General features: G+C 35.3%; 1 protein-coding gene across 4 annotated transcripts in view; it reads left to right on the top strand.

Annotated features, from left to right (window-relative positions):
- Positions 1-21,194, top strand: part of EEFSEC (eukaryotic elongation factor, selenocysteine-tRNA specific) — a 318,322-nt gene that overhangs the window by 84,373 nt on the left and 212,755 nt on the right. Inside the window, exon 1 of one of the 4 annotated variants that reach the window (XM_074283755.1) lies at positions 13,138-13,252. The exons of the other annotated variants lie outside the window; for them this stretch is intronic. Within the exon in view, the coding sequence (XP_074139856.1) occupies positions 13,150-13,252 (103 nt within the window). The 5' untranslated portion in view covers positions 13,138-13,149. Of the gene's footprint in view, positions 1-13,137; positions 13,253-21,194 lie in introns of those variants that run through there. 4 annotated transcript variants of the gene reach the window in all.

The raw sequence follows: 21,194 nt of genomic DNA, 5'->3' as shown, positions 1-21,194 counted from the left end.
AACATTGACAATTGCCAAACCTTTTGTTCTAATTTTTTTCCCTTCCTTTGCCCCCGAGATGGCAGGTTGACCAATACATGTCAAATATGTTAGAGTATAAATTAAATACAATATATGTATACATGACCAAACAGTTTTTTTGCTGTACAAAAAGAATCAGACTTTGAAATAGTGTACATTTAACCTGTGAAGGAAATCCAAAATGCAGGCAGACAAAAATAGAGGGATTGGGAATTCAATGTAGCGGTTCATAGTCATCTCCCAGAGTTCTTTCACTGAGTGTAGCTGGTTCAGTTCATTACTGCTCTATTGGAACTGATTTGGTTCATCTCATTGCTGGAGAGGGCCATGTCCATCAGAGTTGATCATCATACAGTATTGTTTGTTAAAGTATACAACGATCTCCTGGTCCTGCTCATTTCACTCAGCATCAATTCATGTAAGTCTCTCCAGGCCTTTCTGAAATCATCCTGCTGGTCATTTCTTACAGAACAATAATATTCCATAATATTCATATACCACAGTTTATTCAGCCATTCTCCAATTGATGGGCATCCACGTAGTTTCCAGTTTCTAGCCACCACAAAGAGGGTTGCACAACATTCTTCAGCATTCATTTTTAAATAAGATTTTGACTTCCAAATTTTTTCCATTCCCTCTTATCCTTCCTTCCCAAAATGGCAGGCAATCTGATATGGACTATACACATATGCAGTCATGTTAAACATTTCCATGTTAGTCATGTTGTGAGAGAAGGAACAGAACAAAAAGAAAAAAAATGGGGGGGAAAAACAATGAAAATTAAAATAGTATGATTTGATCATCATTCAAATTCCATCAGTTCTTTCTCTGGGATGTGATAAAATTTTCTATCATGAGTCTTCTGGAATTGTTTTGCATCATTGTATTGCTGAGAAGTGCTAAGTCTGTCAAAGTTGATTATTGTATGATGTTGCTGTTACCATGTACAATGTTTTCCTGATTCTTTTCGCTTTATTCAGCATCAATTCATGTGTCTTTTTTTTTTTTTCTGAAAACATTTGCTCATCATTTCTTATGGCACAATAGCATCCCATTGCATTCATATACCATAACTTGTTCAACCATTCCCCAATTGATGAGCATTCCTTTCAATGCACATTTATTAGGTATGTACTATGTGTGAGACACATGAAAATTTCAATAATTTTACATAGAATTTCAGACCTCATCCTAGAGGTATTGGGAAGCCAATAGAAATTTTTGTGTGTGTAGGCAGAGATATTTTCAGAAAGCTAATATGGCAGAAGGTAGATAGGCTTGCATTAGGAGTTTAGATGGGTGATTCAGGTGTAAACCTGGTGAAAGCCTTTGAGTAGGGGTAGGAAGGACAAGGTGATAATGTAGAGAAGACTGAATTGTTTTTTTTTTTTTAAATTTTTATTATATATATTTTTATAATATTATCCCTTGTATTCATTTTTCCAAATTATCCCCCCCCTCGCTCTACTCCCTCCCCCCATGACAGGCAATCCCATACATTTTACATGTGTTACAATATAACCTAGATACAATACATGTGTGTAAATACCATTTTCTTGTTGCACAATAAACATTAGAATCCGAAGGTACATGCAACCTGGGCAGACAGATATTAGTGCTAACAATTTACATTCCCCTCCCAGTGTTTCTTCTCTGGGTGTAGCTACCTCTGTCCATCATTGATCAACTGGAAGTGAGTTGGCTCTTCTTTATGTTGAAGATTTCCACTTCCATCAGAATACATCTTCATACAGCATTGAAGTGTACAGTGATCTTCTGGTTCTGCTCATTTCACTCAGCATCAGTTGATGTAAGTCTCTCCAGGCCTCTCTATATTCCTCCTGCTGGTCATTTCTTACAGAGCAATAATATTCCATAACCTTCATATACCATAATTTACCCAACCATTCTCCAGTTGATGGACATCCATTCATCTTCCAGTTTCTAGCTACAACAAAAAGAGCTGCCACAAACATTTTGGCACATACAAGTCTCTTTCCACTCTTCAGTATTTCTTTGGGATATAATCCCAACAGCAGCAATGCTGGGTCAAAGGGTATGCACAGTTTGATAACTTTTTGGGCATAGTTCCAAATTGCTCTCCAGAATGGCTGGATTCTTTCACAACTCCACCAGCAATGTATTAGTGTCCCAGTTTTCCCACATCCCCTCCAACATTCATCATTATTTGTTCCTGTCATCTTAGCCAATCTGACAGGTGTGTAGTGGTATCTCAGAGTGGTCTTAATTTGCATTTCTCTGATCAGTAGTGATTTGGAACACTCTTTCATGTGAGTGGATATAGTTTCAATTTCTTCCTCTGAGAATTGTCTGTTCATATCCTTTGACCATTTATCAATTGGAAAATGGTTCGGTTTCTTATAAATCAGGGTCAGTTCTCTATATATTTTGGAAATGAGACCTTTGTCAGAACCTTTGCTTTTAAAAATATTTTCCCAATTTGTTACTTCCCTTCTAATCTTGTTTGCATTAGTATTGTTTGTACAGAAACTTTTTAGTTTGATGTAATCAAAATCTTCTATTTTGTGATCAATAATGATCTCTAGTTCTCCTCTGGTCATAAATTCCTTCCTCCCCCACAGGTCTGAAAGGTAGACTATCCTCTGTTCCTCTAATCTACTTATGATCTCATTCTTTATGCCTAAATCATGGACCCATTTTGATCTTATCTTGGTATATGGTGTTAAGTGTGGATCCATATCTAATTTCTGCCATACTAATTTCCAGTTTTCCCAACAGTTTTTTCCAAATAATGAATTTTTATCCCTAATGTTGGTATCTTTGGGTTTGTCAAAGATTAGATTGCTATAGATGTACCCTTTTTTGTCCTTTGTATCTAATCTGTTCCACTGATCTACCGGTCTATTTCTTAGCGAGAAGACAGAATTAAGAGACATTGGCTAACCTCTGTTGGGTCCAGGGAAGAAGGGGCCTGCCTTTGAGGTCAGCTAACCTATCTCCTTTAGAAAGTCCGTGTGCCTTGTCCAAGGGCATACCCATAGTAAGTGGGAAAGCTGGGATTTGAACCCATGTCCCAGAAATCCATATGTAGCATTCTTCTCTCTCTCTATATATATATATACACACACACAAGCCCCAAAGATACGAGACCCAATGAAGTCACCCCTTATCTTAAGCTTTTTTTTTCTGTAGAGGAATGTGACATACATCCACTTTCTGTCTTCTAATCACTTTTGCCATAAGTACTGCTCTAAGCCATTTGTCTCTTTAGGCTCTGGGCTTCAGTTTCTTTCCTTCTTGATAGGTGACTACACTGTATGTTATTGAAAATTTTGAATTCATCTGTCATGGGTGCCCTCACTCCCCTAAAAAACCTCTTCTTACATTCACTGTTTCTACTCGTTCTTCTCTAAGCTGCCCTCTCTGAATATTCACTTGATACTTCCACTCTCCATCAGTGACTACAACTCTTCTGTATTTCTCCTGGACTGTCAGGGCATTTTTCTCTCTCCCCTTAGATATGCTCATACCCTCTCTTTGTTAAAAAGAGTCTTTTCTACTATTTCCTTAGATTTCTGCTAGACTTTTTGTAAGAGGAGTTTAATATTTATTACCTCCATGTCTTTTGCCACTCACAAGTCTGATTTACATCTCCTCAGGCTTCTCTCTCAGTTCTCTCTAGGAAATGAATGAGAACTATTTTTAACCTTTTAACTGTTTTTAAAATTTCATAGCTTTATTCCATCTTTATAACAGTACAACAGTACAATAAGCTGGTAGTATAGAAATTTCTCCTACAATCACAAAATATTCACTTAAAAGTTTCTCTTCAGGAAAAATGATTCTCTGCCTCTATATATCATCCTTCAGGTTTATCTTGATCTTAATTTTTTTTTTTATATAGGAACAATTTGAGTGTCATGTCATCTCAGTCATCTAACTGTCCAAGTCATGTCCCTTACCTCTTTATTAAAACATAGAAAATGTCATGATGAAAATGTTTGGTATTTTCTATTATGCCTATATCCTATTACAAAAGTGTTATTCTGCAAGCATTTAGGTAAGAAGAAATGGTAAACAACAGAACCCACAATTTTTCTTTAAAAAAATCCAAGCTTATGATAAGGGCATTCATTAGTCAGTGACTAATAAGTGAACAAGGAATCTCAGTGGCCACTTGCTTTTTCTTTTAAACGACAAATACTTTTTAATCAGTAGCACAGGTAAATATGAATTAAGTGTGTTTTAAAACCTCTTCAGATTTTTATAGTGAGCATTTTTGATATTAAGACTAATTACTAAAGTGTCATGACATATCAAATTCTACTCAGTGAATGCAATTCATCTTTATAGAAGATTATTATCTGCCCTTAGTATTTGTGAGGAATTGAGATATTGTTACTATCCAAATCTTCTAGTATTTTAAAAAAGTGTCAGTAGTTTACTGTCAATCAGCTGTTTTTTTTATAGTAGAGTCTTAGGATATAGTTGCCAATTGCAGAAACATAGGAATGACAGACATCTAAATAGAAAATGCTTGAATTTTTTTGTCTGCTTTAAAAATATGGTCAACATGCTATTTATTTGTTATTAATACAACAATAATTTTGTGCTGAGAATTACAAACCATAGATTCTAGGTGTTTACTTCATAAAGAGTATCTACTAAGAGTTGAAAAAATTAATACATTTCTTAAAAAAAAAAAATCTCACAGCAACCGAAACTATTACAAAAGGAACAAATGACTTAGCAAAAAAAAAAAAAAAAAAAAAAAAAAAAAAAAAAAAAAAAAAAACTCAGCCAAGAATAGTCACAATTTCAATTTACTAATGTTTACACATTTTATATCATGTATTATGAGCAACCACATACAAGAAATCAAAAAAATAAATCACTTTGAAACCTAACTAAACTGCACATTCTAGGAATACAAGCTTTATAATTAAAAAATGTTTGCAGCTCTGAAGTCAGGAGGACCTGAATTCATATGGGGTCTCAGACACTTAACACTGACTAGCTGTGTGCTCCTGAGCAAGTCAGTTGACCCCAATTGCCTCAGCAAGACAAAAAACGTTTGCAAACAAGTTAGTTGAGAAAAGCTGCTCATAAACTTTTTGACTTGTAAAAAACATTTTCCAGAATTCACTCTAAATGATTAAGAAAATCTTATTACGTGTAGCAGGCAATTTTGTTTTTCCCTTTGTATTTCTTCCACTCTGCTTGGGTTATAAGTTCAGCAATGCTTTTCTCCAGATCATTGATTTGCTCATATCATCAATTCAATCAGTTATCTGGTCTGACATGGTCTGAAACTTGTCCTACACCTGCTGGAAAAGTGTCTGAACCACACTGGGTCAGTTTTGGGGTCTGTCTTCATAGTGCCAGCTTCTGATTGTACTCAGATTCCCAACCTTTTAACTTAAAAAAATTTAACACGAATTTATTTCTCCTCAATTTCCCTTTTTTCCTGCCTTTAAAATGCAGATGATGGAGAGGAAAAATAGACTACTTGTAACAGTATGCATAGTCAAGCAAAATCATTTTTTATAATGACTGTGTTCCTGAAACATGCATCTAATTCTTCATCTTGAGTCCACCTCTCTGTCAGGAGTTGGGTCTGGAGACATGAGTACTCATTGCACTGAAGAGAGTTCTTAAGATTTTATATTGTTATTATTACTGTATATAGTGTTTTGGTTCTGCTTACTTTTCCCTGCATTAGTTCATATAAATATTCCTAGATTTCTCTGAAACCTTCTCTTTCATCTCCTCTCATGCTTCAAATTTTCTGTCTCCCTGTCTCTATCTCTTGGCTGGCTTTCTTGTCTTCTTTAAAATCCTATCTTCCACAAGAAGCCTCTTACATTTCCACTTAGTTCTAGGACCTTTTCCCTGTTGATTATTGCCAATTTGTCATACATATACATACACACTGTGTGTATATGATATATACACATATGTGTACATGTATATATATACATATTATTTATATGAACTTTTATGTGCATAATTGTCTTTACCCATTGGACTATGAGCTTCTTGAGATACAGAGTTTACCTTTCTTTTTATCTCCAGTACTTAAATGTGTGGCATATAGTAGATGCTTAATAAATGTTTATTGATGAACTGCCTAACAATAGCATTTTGTAAGTTCATATAATATAATTTATTCACTTATTCCAGTTGATGAACTCTCTCTTAGTTTCCAGTTCTTTATTATCCCAAAAGAGCTGTATAAATATTTTTATACATGAGTACTTTTCCTTTTCTTTTGATCTCTTTGAAGTGTTAGTGATATTTCTGGGTCTTAAAAGGGTCTTAAAACTTAAGTGATTTTTGAATCATAGTTCAATTTTTTTTTTAATGCTTCTTTTCCTACAGTCATTGCAGTATTGTCATTTTCCTTTTTTGTTAACTTTGCCAGTCTGAAAGGTATGGAACCTCATTGTTGCTTTAATCTTCATTTCTCTAATTATTAGTAATTTGGAACATTTTTTTTCATTTAGCTATAAAAGCCTAGGGTTATTCCTTTCAAAATTTCCTGTTCATATCTTTTGACCACTTATCAGAAAATGGCTCTTATTTGAATTAGTTCCTTATTTATCTTAGATATGAAACTTTCATCAGAGAAATTTGCTACAAATATTTTTTCCCTTTTAACTATTTTCCATTTGATCTCAGCTGCATTTGTTTTGTTTGTGCATAACTTTTTAAATTTTATGTAACCCAAACTGTTCATTTTATTTCCTGAGATCCTTTCCAACTCTTTGTTTGGTCTATAATTCTTCCTCTATCCATAGATCTGAAAGATATTTTTTTTTTCTTGAACCTCAGATTTCTTGATTATGTGACTTTTTATTTCTAGATCATGAGTCCATTTGGAGCTTGTTTTGGTATGTGATGAGATGTCTTGGTCTAAAACAGGGATTCTTAACTTTTTGTGTGTGTCATGTGGCCTTTGGACTTCTCAGAATAATTTTTTTTTAAATGTACAAAATAAAGTACATAAGATTACAAAGGAAATCAATAACCAGTGAGATACACTTAGCAAAGTTCAAAAAACAAAACAATAAAAATAAAACACCAACAACCACAAAACAAACAAACAAAAAAACTCCCAAAAACCCACCAAAGAACTCACTTTTGAGTTAAAAAGATCTGGTCTAAACTTAATTTTGCTACATTGCTTTCCAGTTTTCCCAACAGTTTTTATTGAATGGTGAATACCTAACTCAGTAGCCTGGAGCTCTTGTATTTATCAAATACCTGACTATTAGGTACATATTCTTCTGTAAGTTATGTACCAATCCTGTTCTACTGATTGACTTTTATGTTTTTTTGTTTTGTTTTGTTTTGTTTTAAACCAGTACTTTTGTCATTTTGATGATTATTGCTTTGTATTCATTTCCCACCTTTTTTTTTTTTTTTCTGTTTCTTTTGAGATTCTTGACCTTTTAAACTCCAGATTAGTTTTTAACTTTTTCTGAGTTTTTAAATGATTTTTTTGTTTGTTTGATTGGTATGGTATTAGATAAGTAAAGTAATTTAAGTAGAATTTTTATTTTCATTATGTTGGGTTGGCAAGCTCATGAGCAATTAATATTACTCCAAGCACTTAGGCCTGTTTTTATTTCTATGAAGTGTTTTGTAGTTGTATTTATGTAATTTTTTTGTATATTTTGATAACTAGATAACTAATGTACTTGATACATTCTATGGTTATTTTAATTGGAGTTTCTCTTTCTAACTTTTCCTGATGGGGTTTGTTAATAATATACAAAAGAAATACTGATGATTTATGTGGATTTATTTTAAATTGTTGTGTTTTTCTAATACTATAGTAATTATTTAAAGTTATTATTCCAGTTAATTTTTAGTTGACTCTAATGCCTTCTAAACCATTACATCTAGAATAATCTTTGTCTATGCTCATTATCTCAAGTTCTTTTTCTTTCTTATTTCTATAGCTAACATATCATTCTGGCTCTTGGTTTTAAATAGATATTATTCATCATAGTAAGGAAAGCTCTTTATTTCATGTATTTTCTATGTGTGTGTGTGTTTTTTTTTTTTTAACAAATAACTTGTATTTGCCAAAGCCTTCTTCTGTTTCTATTGATATCACATAATTTCTATTGTTCTTGTTAATAATATGGTCTTTTATGTTTATTTTCCTGCATTCCTGATATAAATCCAACTTGGACTAGTGATGTCTTTATTGCTCTTGCCAGTGACTTTTTCTTAGTTTATTGGCATAATAATCTCTTACTGCTTTATATACTCTACTCCCCTTGGCTGTTATGTTATTTCTCTCTTCTGCTTCTCCTTCTATGTGATTTGCTCATTCCTTCTATATCTTCAGATTATCTCTTTATACAGACAATATTTCATCCTTCCTGATCTTTCTGTGACAAATTTCCAGTCATTTGTGTATTGCAACTTTTATCCTGCCACCAGTTCAAACTCAGCATGTCCCAAATGAAATTTACCAGTTTCTCCCTTTCTGTTAATAATACTACCATATTCCCAATTACTGTGAATTGAAACCTTGGAGTCCTGTTTGGCAGTTTCCTCTTTAATCACCCCTGCATTCAACCACTTGTCAATTGTTGATTCTAGATCAACATTAGATCCTTTCTATACCTTTGTTATCCTAATTCAGGGACTTATTATCACTTATACAAATTATTAAAATAGTTTTCTATTTGTCTCATTATATCTGACCTGTATTATCCAGAAAGCTTCTAAAATAATCTTTTATTGGGAATGACTAGTCACCTGATAGGAGTTATTTTTAAATCAGTTATCTCTACAGACATACTTTGTTTTTTTGTATTTTCTTAGTTGTGCTTCATAGATATTATGTTTTGTTTTGTGCTCATTTTAAATAGATTGTATTTTCCAGGACTAGAATTGCCTTCCCACTTGTTAAAGAACAATATCAGTCACTTTATTCTTTGCACACAAATATTCAGAATGCTCAGATTTCCATAGTAACTTAAATGTTATTTTTAAAAGTGTATCTACCTTGCTGCAAATTTAAAGCCTTCGATTTTTGGAAAGCTTTATACCTTGCTCTTTCTTCTGGTACATTGAGCCAGACTCTTTAATTGTGGATCCAGAAGAAGTTCCTCCAGATAAGGCCACTCCATCCACAGAGAGCTCACCAAAGCATGCCTTCTGGCATGTCCTCTACTCTCTAATTGGCAATGATGGTGTGCAGATGATCATCATTTCCTTCTGCTAATGCTCACACTCTTCCTTCTCAACATTCTGATTCTTTATCGGCCAGTTGATTATTCGTCCAGACTCTTCTGTTAGTCTTCATCACCAGCTTTTGCCTTGCAGGTTTTGACCCTCTACAGTAGCTTTCATGTTGAAAGCAAGAGATTCAAGAGAATTCTTGACCTCCATCTCCCTGCTTCTCATCCTCAGCCTTGCATTTCTCAACTCCTGGACCATATAGTCCATGTCTTCTTTTCCCATAACTACTTTTGTCATTGGTGATGATGATTTTGTTCTTCTTGCCTGTGCTCCTATCCACAGCAGAAATATTGAGGTGCCATTTGCATCAATGTCAAATGTTACTTCAATCTGAGGAACTTCCCAGGGGGCAAAAAAGATTCCTGTGAGCTCAGACTTGCCAAGCAGAGTTGTCAGCCTTTGTGATTGCTCTCTTAGCTTCATAAACCAGAATAAACACACCAGGATTCTCGACCAGGTGGGTGGTAAAGGTTTGCATCTGCTTGGTGGGGATAGTGGTATTGCATTTAACCAGAACTGCCCAAACTCCATCAGCAGTTTCAATTTCAGAATAAAGAGGAGTGACATCCGACAACAACAAGTTCTGCATATTCTCAGATTTATCTCTGGAGAAGATGGGAGCCCAGACAGCTGCACTATAGGCAATAGTCTTACCAGGATTGATACTCTTGTTGAGTTCCTCACCAACGTGATGAAGTCCTGCAGAATTTTGGATTCATGACAGGACAATGTCATGAACCATTGATTTATCTAAAAGGTCTCTCTCAGGACTTTTTCCACACTAAGGCCTAGAGTGCCGTAGAAGAGGTCAGGTCACCTTTTCAAATCAGGCTTGGGTGATAGTGCTACAGAAACCGATGTCTTCATAGTGGGAGTCAGTCTGGGTACTAAGAGAGGGCCTGCTTTGTGCATTCAGAAGGGATGGCAGATGGCAGGTAGCCCTCCTGTTCCCACTGATAGCTTCTTGTGCTTGAATGTGGCAGCAAAATGGTTGGCCATGCATTTGTCAAAGTCCTCCTCACTCAGGTGGGTATCCTCCCTTGTGGACTTGACCTCAGAGGGGCCATCTTCAGTGGTAAGAATGGAAATGTCGAAAACAGCACCTCCTCATCACCACCCTTTTAGTCCACGCCATAAGCAATAGCAGTAGTGTTGGGCTGATTGTTGTCCTTGAAAGGACCAAAATGACATCGCTCTGTTTGATCAAGTTAGTGTGCCCAGCTGTGGCTGATCAGACCAGTATCAGCTCAGAATGCTCTGTCCCAGTAGGACACAAACAGTCCCTACGAGCATTTGGGATGGCTTCTTAACTTAGTGCATCTCACATTTCTGCTGAGCTAATTCAAATCTGATTTGCCAAAGAGCACAGCACCTTCTCTGAGGAGGGCACGCCATGCTGAGTAGTCCTATACTAGGGTCTTCTACGCCATTAATTCTAAAGTTTTTAAGAGAGCCTTGCTGTGTCCTTGTATTGCTTTTTCTGACCACCTCGTGAGTGTTTGCTCTGTGTGAGTTCTCCATAAAATAGCCTTTTTGGCAAGAGTACATTTGGCATTCAGACAGTGTGGCCAGTCCGATGGAGCTGCCTTCTCTGCAGTAGAGTTTGAGAAAGGGCTGCAGTGTCTGGTACCTGATCCTGCCAGGTGATCCTTCTGAATCTTCCTAAGACAATTAAAATGGAAGTGATTCAGTTTCTGGCATGGCATGGACATACGTGTGACCAGGTTTCACAGGCTTTACAACAATGAGCGCAGCACAAAGGCTTTGCATCTTTGTTCGCTTGATGTTGGGAATGGTTGAAATAGACTGGTTCATGAAAACAGCATTTGTGATGGCTTCTCACGGTAAGCTTTAGCAACTTCTCTCATCTTGGTCAAGGCCATAAAATATACTTTTTTAGGTTAGAAACTTTTGATCTTTCTTTTGAACAGCACTTGGACCTTAGGCCTGCCTGTATCCTTTATCACTGTGGACTTCATACCCAAACTGTATAAATGCATTATCAATCTGCAACCAGTCAGATGTTTGGCATTAAATACTGTGGAGATGGGATTCACTGCAACTTGATTCTGTACAAAATCAATAGTTAAAGCTTCTCTGTTGGCAAAGACAACTTAGTTTGGTGTGGTCCTGTTTTCTCAGACATTCGCAGCGATGTCCATTTTCCCATGTTGGAAAACAAAGGAAAAGTAGTGTCAAGTGTTGTCAAGGTCCGGTCTAGCTCCTCTGAAGGGCTCAGAATCCGTCCTTGTCAGGATAAGCAAAAGTCCACGTTGTGGGCGCCAAAATGTAAAGTTCGGTTGTCTCCAGAAACTGCAGATCGCTCTCTGGGAGGAGATCTGCTGTCTCCACTCAATCTCCAGGCCAGACTCTTCTTCCTGTAGAGAGCCGCCAGCTCTGACCTAGAGTAGACTCCTCCTCCTGGCCCAGTGTTGCTTCTTTTATCCTCCCAGAGAATGGGCGTGGGATGACTCAGAGGCTTGTGGGAAAAACACTTCAACCAATGAACTTGCTCCTCTCAAACATGTAAACTCCTCCCCAGAAGTCCAAAGGAGTAAAACTCTCCTTAAAGGCCTGAACCAAAAGGTGTGAACTAGAGAATTGTTAAGTACCGACTTAGCACTTAGTAAGAACCTAACAAAATGTGGATCTCTTTGACAGGATTTCTGGGGCATCAGAGGCCACAGCTGAACACTGTGAAGCAAGAAGGACTGTTCTGCACTGAATAACAGATATTGCAATTTTTTTTCCCCCAAATTGTAGGTCTGTGGGAACTCTTATGTCGAGCAAATCTGTTAAGTGCCATTTTTCCAACAGCGTGTACTCACATTGTTTCTCTGTACCAAAATTAGATTTTGGTAATTCCTAAAATATTTGAAACCTTTTCATTATTTTTTTATCTATTAAATCACTCTTCTGTTAGTGATCTTTGATGTTACTATTATAATTGTTTTGGGGCTTAACTCACTGCGCCCATATAAGATGATAAAAAAATCAACAAAAGCTCCACCTATTGCCTTTTTCCTATCTCCCTCTCCTTTTTCCTCTCAATACTAAAATCAAGCCAATTAATTTTTTTTATTAATTTTTATAATTATAACATTTTCTTTGACAGTACATATGCATAGGTAATTTTTTTTTTTTTTTTTACAGCATTATCCCTTGTACTCCTTTCTGTTCCGAATTTTTTCCCTCCTTCCCTTCACCCCCTCCCCTAGATGGCGGGCATTCCCATACATATTAAATATTTTATAGTATATCCTAGGTACAATATATATGTTCAGAACCGAATTTTGTTGTTATTGTTGTTGCAAAGGAAGGATTGTATTCGGAAGGTAAAAATAATCTGGGAAGAGAAACAAAACAAAAAAATGCTCACAGTTTACACTCATTGCCCAGTGTTCCTTTTCTGGATGCAGCTGATTCTGTCCATCATTAATCAGTTGGAATTGGATTAGCTCTTTTCTATGTTGAAGAAATCCACTTCCATCAGCATACATCCTCGTACAGTATCATTGTTGAAGTATACAATGATCTCCTGGTTCTGCTCGTTTCACTCAGCATCAGTTGATGTAAGTCTCTCCAAGCCTCTCTGTATTTCTCCTGTTGGTCATTTCTTACCGAGCAATAATATTCCATAACATTCATATACCACAATTTACCCAACCATTCTCCAACTGATGGACATCCATTCATCTTCCAGTTTCTAGCTACAACAAAAAGAGCTGCCACAAACATTCTGGCACACACAGGCCCCTTTCCCTTCTTTAGTATCTCCTTGGGACATAAGCCCAGTAGTAGCATGGCTGGGTCAAAGGGTATGCATATTTTGATAACTTTTTGGGCATAATTCCAGATTGAATCAAGCCAACTAATAACCTTATGATGGCCTCTAAATGTTCAAATGAAAGGAAGAGTCAGTCAAGGAGGCAAACTTCATTGATGCAACCACCACCCTCATCAATCAGCAGCCGTCAGCATCGAGGTAGGGTTCTCCACAAGAAAAAAGATTGTGACTCACTGAAGGTTCGGGTGATGGTTAGCATTTTTTTGCAATAAAATATTTTTACCTTAAAATATAAACATTTTTAAGACATAAAACTATTGCACACAATAGACTATGATATAGAATAAGCATAACTTTTATATGTACTGGGAAACAAAAAAATTTGAATGACTTGCTTTACTGCAATATTCACTTTATTGTGGTAGGATATCTCTTAAGCATGACTGTACATTATATATAATGAGGCCATCAAGTTATTAAAGACAAAGTCAAAATCAACATAAAATCAGAAAAAAGGCTAAAAATGAGAAAAAGATAATATTGAAATTACAATAGCTCCATCCTGACTATTTAGAAAAGCTATTAACTTTGGAAAATGGGACAAGAAATAAACATTGTTATATAGACTGTCACTGTTTCCTCTAGAAATTTAGTCAAAATAAATCACCTGTTTTTTTGGGGAAATTTTGAAGAAACTCAGAATTACACTCACCTACAAATATTTGGCCTTCTTGCCAGGATGAGAGATATGATAGCTAGTCGCAGTATCAGTTTAGAGTATAAAAACAGTTGCAAAATCTTATCCAGGAGAAAAGTTGAAAGGTAAGAGAAGTATCACCTTATAAGACAATGGAGATTGTCTAAAGAGAGAAAAAAATGAATCTATAGAAAGAGAGAAATGCGACCCAATAATGCCAGATTATCCCAAAATATTTAAAGATTGCATTTGGAAGATAGCAAGTAGATGAAAAATGGAATATTTTTGTTAACAAAACTTGTTTTTGTTAACAATTAGAACGTTTAAGTTCCTAGAGGAAAGGGGGGCTATTTTTGCCTTTCTTTGTATTATTGGTGCTTATCATCATCATTAGTGCTTAGCACATAGCAAGCAAATTTGTTTATTGACAATTAGTGACAGTGGGCTACCATAATTGAACTGTAATACCTCAGTCCCCAGTGTACCTCATGAAAGAAGTGGAAACAACAGTAAACAGTACAATCTTTTTCATATGATATATGAAGATTTCAAAAACATTTCACTTTTTACCAAAAGGATGATTGGAGGCTGCAAATTTGAATGCCTGGAAGGATGCCAGTGTCCTCAAAGGAAATGGGAAGTTAAGAAGAAAGGTGGGCAAAAAGGAAGATAATGAGTCATATTTCCCAACAGTTGAGTTTGAAATGCTCTAGGTCATCCCTTTAGAGATAGCCAGCATGCAGGAGGTGATGTGAGATTGGAGTTCATAGAAAAATGAAGGCAGGTGATTTGAATGTGATCTGCATGTATTTATGGAGCCTCCTCCCTGGAATTTTCCTTAGATTTTCTTATCTGAGTGAAATGTCTGCCCCCTCATCCTAACTTTATTAAATACTCTGGGGGTTTTCCCTTTACCCTTATGACATCTAACTTTGCATCATCCTTATTTGTGTACATGAATTGCCTCTTACCTTCTACTCTGAATTACTTGAAGTCAGGGGCCCTCTTATTTTTGTTTCTTTTTATTTCCATGCACCTAGGACGGTACCTTTTTCATAAAAGGCACCTAACAAAATTTTTGTTGTTGATTATGAAAGAAGATGACTTATTTTACTTGAATATACATAGTTATTAAAAGCCGAGCTTCTGTTAGGACCCCAGCTGGCTCAGTGGATGAGTATAGGATCTGAAGTCAGGAAGACTCATTTTTCTGTGTTGAAATCTGTTCTCAGATGCTTACCAGCTGTGTGAACCTGAGCAAGTCAAGTAACCCAGTTTACCTTTATTCATCTGTAAAATGAGCTAGAGAGGGAAATGGCATCTTTGCTTAAAAAAAAAAAACAAACCCAACAACCTCAAAATGGAGTCATGAGTTGGACACGAGTTTAGTTTTAACTGAACAATAAAGCATCTATTTCACAAGGTGAGATATTGGAAAAATGACATGTTCAAAAAAGTTTTCTTAAAAAGTGTTTTATTTGTTTCTGATTAAGCAAAAAATTAAGCATTTTTTCTAACAGAAAAAAATTTGAACATGAAATGTGTTGATTTATAGTCAATCTCCATAGTTCTCTTTCTGGATGCAGATGGCATTTTCTATCTGAAGTTTACTATGTACAATGTATTCTTGGTTCTGCTTGTTTTGCTCAGCATCAATTCATGTAATCTTTCCAGGTCTTTCTAAAATCACCTTGTTCATCAATTTACTGCAGAGTTTTGTAGCCTTTTGGGCTATTCTCTAGAATGATTGGATCATTTCACAACTCCACCAATAATATATTAGTGTCCCAGTTTTCCTGTCATCTTAGCCAATCTGAGAGATGTGAAGTGATAACTCAGAGTTATTTTAATCTGCATTTCTTTAATCCATAGTGTTTTAGAGCACTTTTTTCATATGACTATAGATGGTTTTAATTTTATCATCTGAAAATTGTATCCTTTCACCATTTATGAATTGGAGAATGGCTTGTATTGTTATAAATTTGACACAGTTCTTTATATATTTTATTTATATTTATATATTTTAGAAATGAGACCTTTCTCAGAAACATTACCTGTAAAATTTTTTCCCCAGTTTTGTACTTCTTTTTTAATCTTGTTTATATTAATTTTATTTGTGCAAAACCTTTTTAATTTAATGTAATCGAAGTCATCTATTTTACATTTTATAATGTTCTCTAGTTCTTCTTTAGCCATAAACTCCAAAGATCTGATCAATAAACTGTCCTTTGCTGTCTTAATTTGTTTATGGTATCACCTTTCCACCCAAATCATATACCCATTTTGACCTTATTTTGATATGGGGTGTACATGCTGAGTTTCTGACATACTATTTTCCAGTTTCCCCAGCAATTTTTGTGAAATAGTAAGTTCTTATCCCAGAAGCTAGAGTTTGGGGGTTCAATCAAATACTAGATTACTGTAGTCATTGATTATTGTACTTAATCTATTCCATTGATCCATCACTCTATTTCTTAGCCAGTACCCAAATGGCTTTGATGACTGCTGCTTTATAAATAATGTTTTAGGTCTGGTAATGCAAGGCTACCATCTTTTGTATTTTTTTTTCATTAATTCCCTTAATATTCTTGCCCTTTTGTTCTTCCAGATGAATTTGTTATTATTTTTTCTAGTTCTATAAAATAATTTTTTGGCAGTTTGATTGGTATGGCACTGAATAAGTAGACCAATTTAGATAGAATTGTCCTTTTTATTATATTAACTCTACCTACCCATGAACAATTGATATTTTTCCAGTTGTTGAGATCTGATTTTATTTGTGTGAGAAGTGTTTTGTAATTGTGTTTATATAGTTCCTGGCAAAAAAAAAAAAAAAAAAAAAGTATTAATAAAACATTTCAAAGGCACAGAAAAAAAAAAGTAAAGAAAAGGGATCATCAATTTTGTTACTCTCTAATCTTTTTGTTTCTTTAAAAAAACCTTTTACATAACAATAGTTTATTATATAGCCTTCTTGTTCTGTGTGTATTGAAATATTTTTGTTTACTGATAAGTTCACAATGAAAAATAAATTTTAAATTTTAAAAAAGAACAAAATGACTAGATTTGGTGACCAGATGTGGAGGAAAAGGAAGGGATCAAATTTGTGATTTTAGGTCCAATTTTGGGTGACTGAGATTTTTGCCCTTATTCTAATAAGAGATTTGAAGCGGGAACTAAATTTTTAGTTTCCTTTGCTGTGTCATCATCCATGTCTCACCTGCTATCTCTGGGTATACCTGGGTGTCTGTCTGTCCCTAGACAATAACCTCTCTCATTATTCTAAATATCGATGATCTTATTTTCTCATGGGTTCAGTTGTCATCATTATACTTATGATTAGCAGAGCTATCTATATAGTCAATGCTCTTCTGTCTCCTAAGTGCTAGTCTCCCATCACTAGTTGACCATTGGACAACTGTTTATTGGTTCAGGTCTTGTGCTTAGAGATTCTTTTCTTTGAGGGCCTACCCATTGAGTCAATGCTGCATTCTCAGTCTGCACCATATGAAATGTAGTTTGCTCAGAATTAGGAACATTGTGGATATGGCAACAAGGAATTTTGTAAAATTATAGAACCCTTGATTCAGAGCTGAAAGGAAACTCAGAAGCCTCAGAATCCCTTTGTTTTGCAAAGAAACAGGCTAAGAGCAGTTAAATGACTGCCAAATGCTTAAGTAGTGTTTGAAGCAGAATTTGAACTCAGTCTTCTTGATTTTAGGCCCCTGGTTCTAGACTATACCACTGCCTATCTTTCTGGTTTTTAAAAAAATTATTATTTTTCTATAGCAATCTCCTTTTTTGTCATTTAGTGATTTTATTTGCCTACTGTTTTGCTTGTATTTATTTTTTTGATTTTTACATGAACTATCCCTTGGCTTTGTTTCTTTTTCTCTTCCTCTTCTGGAAACATAATTCTCATTTTTTTTCTGGGTTTCTTCATCATTTTCTTTCATTTCCTTATTGTCTGGATCATTGAGGTTCTCAAGCAGAGAACCAGTGTTCTAGACTAGTGGTATCGATCAGAAATCAGAACTACTAAACATAAAGGTCCCTGTGAGCTGCATATTGATTTAATTTTAAAATTTAATATGTTTGTTTTATTGTATTTTTATTTATTTTGTTAACTATTTCCCAATTACATTTTAATGTAGTTCAGAGAGTATTGCAGGCCACATCCTCCTTTTTGACCCCTCTGTTTCACAGTGAGGGTTTGACTAAATTGATTTCAAAGTTTGTTCCCAGCTCTAAGAGTCTATAATCTCTGCTAATCTTTGTTTTCAGAAAGTGAAATGGAAGCTTCTTTTCAGCCCTTCTCTTTGCCCTTTTTCATCTTCTAAAGTTGATCCAACAACCCATAGAAATTCATGGATGACTCTAGAATTGAAAAAATGGATGATTTGACAGTTGAGTTTTTTTTGATGATCTCTTCTTTCATTTTTTTCCTTGCTTACATACACATTTGGAGTATCTAATTTCTAGTTAGATATTCATAATGCTGTTATGTATACAATCTTTTCTAAGTACCTGATGACTTTTATTTCATTCATATATATATAGATATATACATATGTATATATGCACATATATATTTACATATGTATATATCTATATATATTTGGTTATAGTTTCTCCTTTGCCTTTTTAATATTTGAAAATTTTCATTAATTTTTTTAGCTCCCTATTCTTGTCTGTAGGTAGATCAATGACTAGTTAAAATCATGGTATTTCTTCCTCTGCTTTTAAACTGAAGCATCTTAGAAATTCCCAAATTAGTTTTTTTTCTTGTTGAATTATTGAAGATCATTTAACTATGGATAGGAAATTGAAGTTTCTTTATTAATTTCTCCTGTGACCACTACTATTCAGGAAAAACAAAGAACCCTTCATAGAATTCCCTTTTCTTTTAGTTTCTAATAGTTTTATCAAATAAGTTTCCCTACTTGCATGAATGTAATCTGCTTGGGATGTTTATAAGGGATTCCATCTTCTTTGATACAGGTTAAAACAATACCTGGCTTCCTGCCTTATTATGTAAATATGTCCATCTAGTTAGCCCACACTTAGTGAGATATTCTCCTCCTACTTGTCTGCCACTTTGTGCATAGCATTTGAAAGGGTGGTACCATTTCAGTACCCAACTTTCATCTTCTGTCAAGAAAGGTAAAGATATTTGTTCTGACTTGTCTTGAAAACTCTTACTTTCCCAATTATCTATAAAGAAGTACATGTGGCTTTTTGTTTTTGTTTTTATTTTTTGGTATTAAATGGTATTTTATTTTTCCAACTAAATGTAAAGATAGTTTTCAAGATTCATTTTTGTAAAACTTTCTAATTTTTCTCCCTCCCCCCATCCCAAGAGAGCAAGCAATCTGCGATAGACTCACAGTCCTTTTAAACATATTTCCATATTTGTCATGTTGTGCAAAAAAAAATCAGGCAGAAAGAAAAAAAAAACCTAGGAGAAAGAAAAACAAACAAACAAAAAGGTGAAAAAACTATGCTTCATTCTTAATGCACAATCAGTCTCCATATATCCAGCCATTCCCCAACTGAGGGGCATCCACTTAATTTGCACTTCCCTGCCTCCACAAAAAAAGCTACCACAAATATTTTTGCATATATAGGTCCTTTTCCTTTTAAAATTATCTCTTTGGAATACAAATTCCTTTGGGCATAGCTCCAAATTGCTTTCCAGAATGATTGCATCATTTCACAACTCCACCAACAATGTATTATTAGTGTTCCATTTTTCCAGCATCCTATCCAACATTTATCATTATCTTTTCCTGTCAATTTAGCCAATTTGAGAAGCCTGAGGTACTACTTCAAAGCTGTCTTAATTTGCATTTCTATAATCAATAATGATTTAGCATTTTGTCAAAAGACTATAGATGGTTTTAATTTCTTCATCTGAAAATTTATATTTTTTGACTTTGTCATTTATCAACTTGTATTCTTATAAATTTTGAATTAATTCTCTGTACATTTTAGAAGTAAAACCTTTATCAGAACCACTGACTAAAAAATTTTCTCCAGCTTTCTGCTTCCCTTCTTTTTTTTTTTTCCCCCTGAGACTGGAGTTAAGTGACTTGCCCAGGGTCACACAGCTAGGAAGTGTTAAGTGTCTGAGACCAGATTTGAACTTGGGTCCTCCTGAATTCAAGGCTGGTGCTCTATCCACTGTGCCACCTAGCTGCTCCTTCTGCTTCCCTTCTAAGCTTGGTTGCATTGGCTTTGTTTGTACAAAACCATTTTAATTTAATGTAATCAAAATTATCCATTTTGCATTTCATAAATGTTCTCTAGTTCTCCTTTGGCCATAAATTCCTCTCTTCTTCATAAACTATTTCTTGCTCTACTAATTTGCTTATGGAATCACCCTTTATGTCTAACTCATGAACCCATTTTATCTGATTATAAGGTGTCAAGTGTTGGTCAATGTTTAGTTTCTGCATTTTTTTTTTTTTTTTCATTTTCCCGGCAATTTTTGTCAAATAGTGAGTTTTCATCCCAGAAGTTATTGTCTTTAGCTTTGTCAAACACTAGGTTACTATAGTCTTGGCTGTTGTGTCTTGTGTACTTAACCTATTCAGGTTTTTGTTTTTTAAATCAGAAGTGCTTGTGACTCTGTATGTTTTGTGAATAGTAAGGAAGACTTTAGTACCTCTTCTCTATTTCTTGCAGACTCCCAAAACACCTCTCTTGTTACCATGTACTCAAAAGCATTGCCTCAGACAAACTGAGGCCTGGGAAAGACCTTAGCTTGAAGGGACAATGTCTCCCCCTGAATCCAGGGCCATCTCCAGTTGTCCTGATCTATGTCTGGTCACTGGAACCAGAAGGCTCCAAGGAGAAAGTGGGCTCCTGACTTTGTTCTCCCTCCCTCCCTCCGACCCAGTTCTCTTCCTTCTCATGATATTCCTTCCTGATGTTGTGGCAAACAGCAACAGCATCTCAGAGCCCTTCAAGGACTTCCTATGAACTGTGAAATCAAGGTTGGTCTCCTTAGTCTGGCATCCAAGGGCCTTTATCCTCCGACTTCAGACACCCTTTTAAATTATATTTTCCACTACTGCTCTACTCAAAGCTTTCTGACCTTGCTGCTGTCCTTGTAAGTGTGGTTTGCTGCCTTCCTGCCTCACCTTCTTGTCTACCTTAACCTCACACTATTCTACTTCCCTGCAATGTTATTCATCCTCGTCCACCAAGGCCCAACTCAAGACCTCCCTCTTCAGTGGAGATCTTTGGCTATTCTTAGTGTAGCAGAGTGGCCCCCAGAAGTTGAAGTTGCTTTGGGTCTCCCATTTGGGCTTGGAGATCTCCCAGCAGAAGTAGGACAGCTGCTTGTCAGTCCGGCTCTGATGACTGTCACAGCACTTCTTTGTGATGGGGATCTCAGAAGAATCTTAAGTCAGGATAGCCTGACTCTTGGTATTCTCA

The sequence above is a fragment of the Sminthopsis crassicaudata genome, chromosome 1 (assembly GCF_048593235.1).
Source record: "Sminthopsis crassicaudata isolate SCR6 chromosome 1, ASM4859323v1, whole genome shotgun sequence".
Classification (NCBI taxonomy): domain Eukaryota; kingdom Metazoa; phylum Chordata; class Mammalia; order Dasyuromorphia; family Dasyuridae; genus Sminthopsis; species Sminthopsis crassicaudata.
The sequence above is the reverse complement of the archived record's forward strand: the minus strand, read 5'-3'. Positions and strand labels throughout refer to the sequence as shown.